The sequence below is a fragment of the Pristis pectinata genome, chromosome 15 (assembly GCF_009764475.1).
Source record: "Pristis pectinata isolate sPriPec2 chromosome 15, sPriPec2.1.pri, whole genome shotgun sequence".
Taxonomy (NCBI): domain Eukaryota; kingdom Metazoa; phylum Chordata; class Chondrichthyes; order Rhinopristiformes; family Pristidae; genus Pristis; species Pristis pectinata.
The window spans coordinates 50,091,335-50,103,501 of record NC_067419.1 but is presented as its reverse complement, the minus strand read 5'-3'; the positions used below and the strand labels follow the sequence as shown (position 1 = coordinate 50,103,501).

The 12,167-nt window shown below is 49.0% G+C and overlaps 1 protein-coding gene across 2 annotated transcripts in view; it reads right to left on the bottom strand.

The window, feature by feature from the left end:
- Nucleotides 1-9,179, bottom strand: part of btbd11b (BTB (POZ) domain containing 11b) — a 66,903-nt gene extending 57,724 nt beyond the window's left edge. For both annotated transcript variants that reach the window (XM_052030439.1, XM_052030441.1), the window contains exon 1: nt 8,326-9,179. In XM_052030439.1, the coding sequence (XP_051886399.1) occupies nt 8,326-9,097 (772 nt within the window). In that variant the 5' untranslated portion in view covers nt 9,098-9,179. The remainder of the gene's footprint in view (nt 1-8,325) is intronic.
- Between the last annotated feature and the right edge of the window lie 2,988 nt (nt 9,180-12,167).

Genomic DNA, 12,167 nt, shown 5'->3' with positions numbered 1-12,167 from the left:
GCATCAGAACCAATAAAATAGAACCTACAAACTGTTCTTCACTTTGAAGCTTACAACATCCTAGGGCTAGCATCAAACTAACATTTATCTATCAGTCTGCTCTTGGACAATGAGACCCAAGGATTGGTGAGAAACTGCAAACCACTGGACACTGCCCAACTTGGCAGCTCTGCATCCCCACCACCCCCCCCCCCCCCCCCCCCCCCCAAGATGAGAATCACAGATAATTACCTTTAATTCCTCCTTTTCATTAGACTCTCAATAAACAGAACAGTATAGCATATGAACTTGCCTTTCCAACACAGCCAATCATGATGCCCATCTAAATAACCCCATCTGCCTACATGGTCTGTATTTCTTCATTCCTTCCCTATTCATGTCTGTCCATCACATTTACTTCTACTGCCTCTCCTGATGGAAAGACCGACCATCAACCCTATCTAAGCCTCTCATACCAGGTCTCCCTTCAGCCACTCCACAGAAAACAACCCAAGTTTGTCCAACTTCTCCTTAAAGCTAACTCTCCCCAATCCAGGCAACATCCTGGTAAACTTCTGCACCCTCTCCAAGGCTTCCACATCCTACTGCGAATGTGAACTAACCAAATTTTTATACAGTTCCAGCACAACTTCCCAAATTTTATACACAATGCCTTGACTTATAAAGGCAAGCATGCCATACACCACCTTTACCACCCTATCTACTTGTGTTGCCACTTTCAGTGAGCTATAGACTTGCACCCCAAGATCCCTCTGTATATCAGCGCTCCCAAGGGTCCTACCATTTACTGTGCACTTTCCTCTTACATTTGACTTCCCAAAGAGCAACACCTCAGTTGTTCAAATTAAATACCATCTGCCAATTCTCCACCCATATTTCCAACTGATCTATGTCCTGCTGAATCTTTTGACAACCTTCCTCACTGTCCACAGCTCCACCAATTTGTGTTGTCTATAAAATTAAACTCCAGCATTTTGGGGAAGTTATTGTATTCTCTTCTGTCAAGAGAATCAAACTATTTGTTTATTTGCTTTCCCATCTTTGTTCTCCATTTCAAATTTTCCTGTTTAATTGTAATGGACTTCATGAATTTCTCTTTTACACACTGGCAGAAGCTTTTACAGTGCATTTTCATGCTCCTTGCACGTTTACTCTCATGCAGTTGTTCCTCAAGACTTAGTCCTTTTTAGGCAAATTCCAAACTGCTCCCAATCCCCATTGTCTTCTGGCAAACACCTCTTTGGATCTAACAGTATCCTCAACTTTTGTTGACAATAGTTGGCTTATTTTTCCTTCTGTGTTTTGCTCCAGAAGGGAACATGTAACTATTGCAGTTCCTGTGTTCACTTCTTAAATATCAGCCACTGCCTACCCACTAATGCCCTTTGGTGAAGCTCCCCTATCAAAGCCAATGCATTATACATACTTCAGTAGTCTCTCGTTTAAATTTAGAATCCTAGTTTCAGAGTGAACTATTTCACTTCTGATTTTTGTGAAGAATTTTATCATGTTATGGTCAGTCTTCCTCAAGGACCCTGTGCAACAAGGTTAACTAGCCCCTTGTCAATGAACAACATTCAGCCTCTGACAGCCTTCCTTAGTCGGCTCTTCAACGTACTTACCTAAAAAAGTTTTGTACACACACTCCAGGAATTCACCCTCAGCATTAGTGTTGCCAATTTGTTTTGGCCAGTTTATGTCAATGTCATTATTACTGTGGTACTCATTACAAGCATCTCTAATCTTCTGCTTGATGTCATTCCCTACATTGCCACAACTGCTTGAGGCCTACAGATAACTCCCACCAACAGTGCACCTTCACTCCACTGTCAGAAGCTACATCTTGCCTTCTAGTCACCTTGCAGAATACCCAGCCTGAGCTGGTCTTGTAACTGTGACTCGCCCAGTTGAGTTGCCAGTCAATGTTGGATGGCATGTACATGGGATTCAGTAAATGGATGCTGGAAGGGGAGAAACAAGAAATTAAGGTCTACACCAGTACTAATGTCTGATGTTTTCTCCTTAGATGCTGCCTAATCTGTTTACAAATCTGCTGCTGTTTTACAGAAATAGCAAATGATGCAATTAGAAAACCACATGACAAACCAATACAAAAATTAAATATAGCAATATACATTCAAATGCAGTGTTAAACTCCCCCTTTATTAAATCTTGTGCAATATAGGGCTGGAAACATCTGGTTATTTTGGGACGTTAGGGAGAAAGGCAGGTTTCAGTGCTCTGCAACTCAATGACCGACTCCTTCAACCTCACGTTAGGCTGTGATTAGCAGGTCCAAGACAGAGGGTCAAAGGTGGGATTTTCATGTTATTACTGTCCTATCCCAAAGACACCACCATTGGCCCAAGGAACTGACCAATGGGGTAGACCCTAGCGACCAAATCATACCCTACCTCCCAAACAACTGGCAGTCACACCTGGCCTGGTTGGTCAGATGGTCAACCTCAACAACCTGAAACTGGTACTGAGTTTTGATCTATGGTTTAACAATTTGTACATGATCTCGTCAAAAAATTACCTCCACTTTCCATCCATTCCTCTTTGCCCTTCACCTGCTATTTCTGGGGGTTAGTTTGTGAACAAAATGCCTCTTTGCTGCATCTTCAGGAAGGGGAAGTTGGGAGAACACACCATTGAGGGTCAGCAGTGGAAAGGGTGAGCAGCTTCAAGTCCTTGGGCATCAACATCTCAGAGGATCCACCTTGGGCCCAACACAGTGATGCAATCATGAAGGCGGCACACTAGTGGGTCTACTTCACTAAGAGTGAGGAGATTTGGTATGTCACCAAAGACTCTTCCAAATTTCTATAGATGTACGGTGGAGAGAATAAGACAGGTTGCATCACCACCTAGTATGGAGGCTCCAATGCTCAGGATCACGAAAGGCTGCAGAGGATTGTAGACTCAGCCAGCTCCATCACTGGCACAACCCACCATCAAGGACATCTTCCAGAGGCAGTGCGTCAAGGAGGCAGCATCCGTCACTAAGGACCCTCACCAACTGGGACATGCCCTCTTCACGTTACTACCATCAGGGAGAAGGTACAGGAGCCTGAAGACCCACACTCAATGATTCAGGAACAGCTTCTTCCCCTCTGCCATCAGATTTCTGAATGGTCCATGAACACTACCCCATTATTCCTCTTTTGCACTATTTGTTTTTGTAATTTATAGTAATCTTTATGTCTTGCACTGCACTACACATGTCAGTGATACTACTGATTCTTCAATATCACCATGGGCTCAGGACCAATCCATGGTCCTGATCAATCCATCAGCAATATACCAGTTAGTCAGGGGTCTCACAGAATGGAACTGAGTTCAGTTAAGATTACTAGAGAGAAGGTGCTAGGAAAACTAAATGGGGCAAAGACTGATAAGTCTCTCGGACTGGATGAGGTGCATCCCCGGGTTCTGAAGGAGGTGGCTTTAGAGATAGCGGAGGCACTGATGATAATTTTCCAGGAATCGATAGACTCTGGCATGGTTCCTGAGGACCGGAGGGTCGCAAATGTAGTTCCGCTGTATAAAAAGGGTGGGAGGCAGCATAAAGGAAATTACAGACCTATTAGTCTGACGTCAGTGGTGGGAAAGTTATTGGAATCGATCCAAGGATGGGGTTACGGAATACCTAGAGGTGCAAGGCAAGCTAGGTCTTAGCCAACGTGGTTTTGTGGAGGGAAGATCCTGCCTGACCAAACTATTGGAGTTTTTTGAAGAAATCACAGTTAGGGTGGTTAAGGGAGAGGCGGTAGATGTTGTGTATTTAGACTTTCAAAAGGCCTTCGACAAGGTGCCGCATAAGAGACTGATTAATAAGATGAGAGGCCATGGAATTACAGGTAGGATAACAGAATGGGTGGAGCATTGGCTGGTTGGCAGGAAGCAAAGGGTGGGAATAAAAGGATCTGTTCTGGTTGGCTACTGGTTACTAGTGGTGTTCCGCAGGGGTCGGTGTTGGGGCCGCTTCTTTTTACCTTGTACATTAATGATTTGGATGATAGAGTAAATGGTTTTGTGGCTAAGTTTGTAGATGACACCAAGATAGGTGGAGGAGTAGGGAGTATTGAGGAGACAGGAAGGTTGCAGAGAGACCTAGATAGTTTAGGAGAATGGGCAAGGAAATGGCAGATAAGATTCAATGTTGAGAAATGTGCAGTTGTACACTTTGGAAACAAATAAACGGGCAGATTATTATTTAGAAGGAAAGAAAATTCAAAGTACAGAAATGCAAAGGGACTTGGGGGTACTCGTGCAGGATACCTTAAAGGTTAACCACCAGGTCGGATCGGTGGTAAAGAAAGCGAATGCTATGTTGGCATTCATTTCAAGAGGTATAGTGTATAAAAGTAAGGAAGTGTTGATGAGGCTCTACGGGGCACTAGTGAGGCCTCATTTGGAATACTGTGCACAGTTTTGGGCCCCATATCTTAGGAAAGATGTGCTGATGTTGGAGAGGGTTCAGAGGAGATTTACGAGGATGATTCCCAGAATGAAAGGGCTTACGTATGATGAGTGTTTGTTGGCTCTTGGACTGTACTCACTGGAGTACAGAAGAATGAGAGGGGACTCAAGACATTTAAAATGTTGAAAGGACTGGACAGAGTAGATGTGGCTAGGCTGTTTCCCTTGGTGGGTGAGTCCAGGACCAGAGGGCACAATCTTAGAATTAGAGGGTACAGATTTAAAACAGATGAGGAGAAATTTCTTTAGCCAGAGGGTGGTGAATTTGTGGAATTCCTTGCCAGGTACAGCAGTGGAGGCCCGATCATTGGAGGCATTTAAGGAAGAGATAGATAGATATCTAAATAGTTGGGGTATCAAAGGATACGGGGATAGGGCCAGAAATTGGGGTTAGAATAGTTTTTTTTCACCTGCCCCCCTAATTTCTCATTTCTTTTTTCCCTTTTCCTTGGAGCAGACTCGATGGGCTGAATGGTCTACTTCTGCTCCCTTGTCTTGTGATGGTTCCCAGTCTCACCTCATCTCAATGAGCAGCTTCACCTCTGCTCTAACGAGATGTAAACACCTCAGCTGTTGTAGAAGGGGCAGGGGAAAGCCACTGAAAGACTGGTTTTAGAGAGATCAAACACCCTCATCCATCAGCCCTGTTACTTCCAAAATTCAAATAAACAGTGACCACTAGCTGTCTTTCACAAACTGTTTAATACTCTGCCTCTCATGGGTGTATTTACAATCAATGCCTGTTAAGTTTAAATGAGCCATTACATATCTGCTTAATGTTGATTTTACACCCAATTAAATTGACGAAAGTGTCTCTGTAAAGCATCAAGGTCCCACACACTCCTCCCTGTGTGCAATGCCAGGAACAAGCTCCAGCTTACCTACATGGATTCCACAGCCTGGGCCACACACAACTCGGCAGTAAAACCTGAACTGATACTAATTCCCCTAATACTAACTGCTGTGCTAATTGACTCCAGGGGTTCCCAGCAACACTTTACTGTAATGTAACATGGCCACAAATTAGAAATCAGGGCTCAGTGATTACAAGCACCTGAAAGGCATAAAAATAACAAGTCATCTGCAATTAAAAAAAATGAATGAACTGCAGAATGCTGATCTGTATAACACCATTCTGAACAGTTTTCACTTTGCTGGTAAACGATCAACACCTTTTGAATGTTCACCTGTACTAATGCATTTTAACTAGGTTATGGCAAGACAGTCAGGAATCAAAACAATTTTCAACCCTTCAGTGACAGAGGGAACAGAGCTAGCGCAGGATTAGGGTGGCCTCAATGTGTCAGAGTCATATGGTACAGAACGGGCCCTTTAGCCCACATGTTCATGCGTCCAAGGAAGCCAAGATGTGGTTATTGGAGGCAGGCCACCAAATTGGCAGCCTGATAACAGTTACATCATGGGAGTAGGTGATCCATCTCAGAAAACTGATCCGTGCTTAACTGTCACTATCTTAACAGCACTGACTTGTGATGGAACCTGGACAAATTGAGGCTGTGACCTTGCAAATCAAGAGAACCAGCTATTTTGACAGATCAGGTTAAACTGAGACTGTCTAAACATGGGGTCAGCTGATCATTTAAAAATCAGTTCTCTTGCCACCAACACGAGAGGAAACCTTGCTGCTCCGTACTCTTGATGAAATGCAAGATGACCGGCAGAATAGATACCCAACTACAGAATAGAGTGCAGTAGGCCCTTTGACTCCTTCCATTATTCAGCAAGACTGAGGTCAATCTTCTACGTCACCACCTACCCCGCCCCATTCACACATCCCTCAATTCCTTAGACAATCAAAAACTGATCTGTTTGAATTCAATGACCGAGCCTTCACAGCCCTCCAAAGATTCAGACAAACCTGGAAGGAGAGCAGGTGGCTCAGTCCCAGGTACCCTCCGCCATTCAATAATATGGCAGAACTGACTGCGACCTCAGCTCCCCTAAACGCCAACTCCACATTCTCACCTACTGCAATAAATTGCAACCCCCCCAGAGAATCTTCCTCCCTCTTCCTAAAACAATGGGCGACTGATGGTCGCACAGACTCGGTAGGCCTGTCTCGCCACTCTGCTTCTATTGCCCAAAGATCACAACCCTCAAAAACAAATTTTGCCTCAACCATTAGTGACACTATTTTTAAGCAATGACCCTGAGTTCTATGGAAGACGAGAGAAAACATCTCTAGGTGTGAACTCACCAAGGCCCATATTACAAGGATACCTTCCTTTATTCACTCACAGGAAGCCGACATCATAAGCAAGGCCAGCATTTACGGCCTGCCCCTTGTAGATTTTGAAGTGTTTGCTGGGCCACTGAGGGCAGGCAAGAATCAACCAAATTACTGCGGCTTAGATTACCAAATCAGTAAAGGTTTCATTAGAGAAATGTACAGCACAGAACCAGGCCCTTCAGCCCCGTGTCCATGCCAGCCATCAACCTTACACTGTTCTGACGTTAAGTGTTTTATTCCCACCCCCCATTCCCAACTCTCCCCCCCCCACTCGATTCTACCACTCACCTACACACTTAGTGGCCATTGTATCTATGCCCCCTCTGCCAAGTAATGGATTAGCCCTGTTCATGGCCAGACACCTTTGTGTAACCCCAGTTAAGTCACTCTCCTCAGAACTGCCATTTTTCAACACAAACATCCTCAAATCTCCACCACACCTTCTCTGCAGTGTGGACATCAGACGTCTATTGTCTGGTGTGTGCACGACCTTCCAGTCGCTGAAACACCCATAGCGGCTAACCTTCCAGCGCGCCTTTGGGAAGTGAGGGGGAGCCCCACATCACAGGAACAATGTACAAACTCTGCACAGACAGTACCTGGGCTCAGGACCAAAACTGGGACCTAGAGGCATCAGCACTAACTGCCACACCACCTGAATTCAATAGTGTACAAATTACTCAGCTTACTCTGGGGGATCTCTCCCTGGTATGGGAACAGACCCTCCACCTACACTACAACAAGCAATGCCACATTGGGTTAGGGTGAGAGCAGGTGATCAGTGAGTACCGACTGAGTCAATATCCACTGACCAGAGAAAACTCATGGGTGATGCTGGTGGGGAACTGATTGCTTCCTGCACCGTCTCTTCCCCATCCCCCCCATCCCCCCCCCCCCCGTCTTAAGTTGATTTTTCGAAGTACTTGAGTACAAGTAATGAGCAAGACAACTTCCTACATCCATTACAGTATTAGTCGTTTACTAGGAACAGTGGGATTATAAAAGATGCTAAGAATTAGCAACCTGCAGAAATACCAGCCGTTCAGTAGGAGGATTACTTCAATATTCCGAAGCTTGGGGGGGGGGGGGGGGGGGGGGGGAGGTCTGCAGTTGTTCAAACTCCCTCTGAAGATGGCACGCAGCCCATCGGAAACATCTTCAGTAACAGTTGGTAGCTGTGGCTCTCACACGCTGCCCGATAAATAATTAACGGCTGCAAGTGTTTTGCTTGGATCAACACCAATAGCCAGCGTGGGGAATCCTGCCTCACACCTGGCCTGTCCTGTCCTGTCCCGTCCCGTCAGTGCCCGTGTACACCTGCTCACTGCTCCCGGAACACCAGTCAGCCAGAGCCCCAGACCCGCACACTGCGAGACAGGACACAAGACCTTAAGCAGAAGTCGCGGTGCTCAGACCAGCTCTGCATTCCCGGCTCACCCACTGCCTCAACACCACTTTCCTGCAGTATCCCGACCCAAACATCCATCAGCACTTCAAATGGACACCGACTGAGCCTCCCGGCGGCTCCCCCCGCCCCGGCCCCCCGGCCCCCATCCCCAGGGTCCCCCCGGCCGGCGGCGGGCACTCACCACGAGCGGTGCGGGCGCAGTCGAGGTGCCGGTGCTGCTGGCAGAGGCCGCGCAGGTCGGGCTGGCTGCTGAGGGAGCGGTCGATGTGCTGCGGGGTGACGGGGGCCCCGGGGTCGGGGCCGAGGCGGGCGGCCAGCTCCAGCAGCAGGCTCTCGATGGCGGCGGCCAGGTAGACGGCGGCGTGCGGGTGGAGGCGCGGGGCCAGGCGGCCGTCGAGCATCCAGCGGAAGAAGCGGCCGACGGAGAGGCGGAGGCCGCAGCGCGCCGAGGTGCCGAGGCCGAAGCCGCGGGCGCTGCCCATGCTGTGGAGCGAGAGGGCGGCCAGGCCGGCCGAGCAGCAGCGGCGGGCGAGCGGCCAGGGCAGCACGATGCGCAGGGCGCTGCGGAGCTCGGCGCCGCCGCAGCGGCCGAAGCGGCGGCTCAGGCGCTGGGCCTCGCGGGCCAGGCGGAGCAGCGGCCGGCCGAGCAGGCGGGACAGGCGGAGCAGCGAGCGGTGCGGCCAGCGGCCCGGCGGGTGCTCGCGGCTCAGCACGGCCCGCAGCTGCTGCGTGTCCCAGGGCGGCGCGTCCAGCTCGGGCAGCCGGCCGCACTCCAGCCCGCCCGCCGCCTCCGCCTCCTCGTCCCCGGGCCCGGCCTCCTGGGCGGCGGCCGCCGCGGCCTCCGAGCTCAGCGACAGGCTGGACGAGTGCAGCGAGTCGGCGGTGCCGCCGTAGCCGGAGTCCCGGCTCAGGTCCTCCAGCGCCCGGCCCATGGCCTTAAGCCGGCCCGCCATCGCCGCTCGGCATGGTGCACGGCCGGACCGCAGGCATACTGCCGCCTGCCCGTCCCGCCGCCCCGCCCCGCCCACCCCACCCCTCCGCTCCTGGCCAATCGCAGACCTCGCCGCCTCTGATTGGATGTTGCCTGGGCCAATGGGCGTCAGGGGCGGTGACACCGCCGCCGGCCCTGGCAGGTTAAAGGGGCGTGGTTACAGCTGAGGGAACGCCTGCGGCTGTCATTGGTCAACCATTTAAAGGGACAGTCGGATCTGAGCCAACCCCGCGGCTGTGATTGGTTAAAAGTTGTTTAAAGGGTCGCGGCCGGGCATGGGCGGGCCCTGGTGGATGGGGATTGGTTAAAAGTTGATAAGTGGGCGGGGTCATGAATGAGACCGCCCTAGTGGACAAGGGATTGGTTAAAACTTGTTTATAAGGGTGGGGCGGGGCAGGAGACCAGCCGGCTCTGGTGGCTGTGATTGGCTGACAGTTGGTTAATGGGGCAAGGCATGAGGGCAGCCCTAGTTATCTGCTGGTTAAAGGGCTAAACCAGCTCTGAGACCACCCTCACCATCACTCAGTGATGCTGAGAGCCTGATAAATATTAAACGAGGATAAAAATTGAGAATGGAGGCAAGAGAGGCTGCAGGATCTGGGGACAAAAACAAACGGTTGGAGGAACTCAATGGGTCAGGCAGCATCTGTGGAGGCAAAGGGATGGTCGAGAAGATGTGAATGCTGGAACTCCTCAGCAGGTCTGCAGTGTCTGCGGAGTAAGCGATAAAGTTAATCTTTCAGATCGAAGACATTTCATCTGGATTTAGTAATCTTTCTGAAAATCAAAAAGCTGCAAGTTATTTTTGAAAATCAAAAATTTGGACATCTGTAGTCCCTCCAGCAGATTGTTTGTTGCTCCAGATTCTAGCATCTGTAGTCTCCCAAAACACTGACAATTTCTTCCCCCCCCCCCCCCCACAGATGCTGCTCGACCCACTGAGTCCCTCCAGCAGATTGCTTGTCACTCCAGATTCCAGCATCTGCAGTCCCTTGTGTCTTCAGAGGTTGGACATCTGAAATAAAAACAAAAAAATCTGGGAAAATTCAGCAGGTCAGGCAGTATCTGTGGAAACAGAAACAGTTTGTGTTTCCAATCCAGGACATCATAATGGAAGAGAGAAACAAGAGTTGGTGGTGGGAGGGGATGCAATGGGTGGAACAAACGGAATTTCTTTGATAGGATGAAATAATGTGGCCATTAAAAGACAGTTAAAATCAAATTCAGCTTGTTTGTCTGCGTAATGTGTTGCCAATGTCGTCTAATCTGGCCTACTGGCCATACAAAACAGAAAAGAAAATTAATGCTGTCAGGCATACGTGGATAGGAAAGGTTCAAAGGAATATGGGCCAAACATGGGCAAATGGGACTGGCTCAGGTGGGCATCTTGGTCAGCATGGATGAGTTGGGCTGAAGGGCCTGTTTCTGTGCTGTAGAACTCTGACTCTAAATAAAAAAAAATGACAGTTTGTTGTACAAGCAGAAAGAAAGAAAGAACAAGTTATCTGAAGTTGTAGAGTTCGATATGGAGTCTGGGAGGCTGCAACATGTCCAGAAGGAAGATGAGGTGCTGTTCCTCAGGCTTGTTTGGGGCCTCATTGTAACAGTCAGCAGTCAATAGACAGGTCAGCGTGAGGGCGGGGTGGTGAATTAAAGTGGCAGGCAACTGTGAGCTCAGGGTAATTCCTGCAAAATAAACAGGGGTGTTCCCTGGCAGAGAGAATGAGTTGCTTCCATTCCGGTTTCGTGTATTCTGATGAGGCCAATGTGGGAACTGCTGACCCTTCCACAGACAGAACAGGGACGGCTCATGCTGCAAGTGAGTAGTTTGTTAGGTTGTTCTCTCCTTCCACCTGCCGTGCAAGGCTTCCCTGTGCCCCTGATATATGACCACAATGTTCTCAGTACCATCCCAAGTGCTCCTTCTCCACTCTGAGCATTCTTGGGCCAGAGTTTCCCAAAGGTCAGTGTGGATGCTGCATTTCCTCAAGAAGGCTTTGAGCACATCCTTGAACCTTTTTCTTTGTCCACCCGATAATTTCTTCTTCTCATAATAGTGTCTGATTTGTAAGTCTGGTGTCTGAACGATGTGACCTGCCCAACCAAATGTAATTAGGACCTCAGTGCTGAGGATATTGGCCTGGCCGAAGACACTGACTTTGCTTGGCTTATCCTTGCAGGGAATTGAGGATTTTGCAGAGAGATCATTTTGAATGCCTTAAGTTGCCTGTTGTAGGTAGTCCAGGTCTCAGAAGCATACAGGAGGGCAGGGATCACTGCTGCCCGGTTGACCATGAGTTGTGTCAGGTTTGAGGTGCTGATCTTTGAATACACTTTACCTCAATCAAGCAAAGGCTGGTGCATTTAAGGCAGTGGTGAATTTCACTGTTGATGTTTTCCTTGCTGAGAGGTAGTTCCCAAGAAATGGAAAGTGGTCCAGGGTCTTGCTATGAACTGTTATTGTCAGAGAACGGTGTGTTGCTGTGGATGCAGGTTGCTGGAGGACCTTGACCTTGTGGGTGTTGAGTGTAAGGTCTAACCTTAGATACCTCAGTGAACCACTTGACAATTTCTTGGAGCATGGCCTCTGAGCATGAACAAACACAAGCACTGTCTCTACACTGCATCTCAGAACATAGAACATTACAGCACAGCACAGGCCCTCCGGCCCACAATGTTGTGCCGACCTTTTAACCTTCTCTAAGATCAATCTAACCCTTCCCTCCCACATGGCCCCTTCATTTTTCTATCATCCATGTGCCCATCCAAGAGCCTCTTAAATGTCCCTAATGTACCTGCCTCCACCATCACCCCTGGCAGCGCATTCCACACACCCACCACTCTCTGTGATGAGAGAGCTCACACCCATATCTCTGCCATTTCCCGCACCTCTGATCTCACCCCCACCCCTCCCAGACCTAACAGGGATAGGGTCCCCCTTGTCCTCACATTTCATCCCACCAGCCCACGTATCCAACACATCATTCTCCACCACTTCCACCATCACCATCTCTACTGCCCTGCCTTCATCA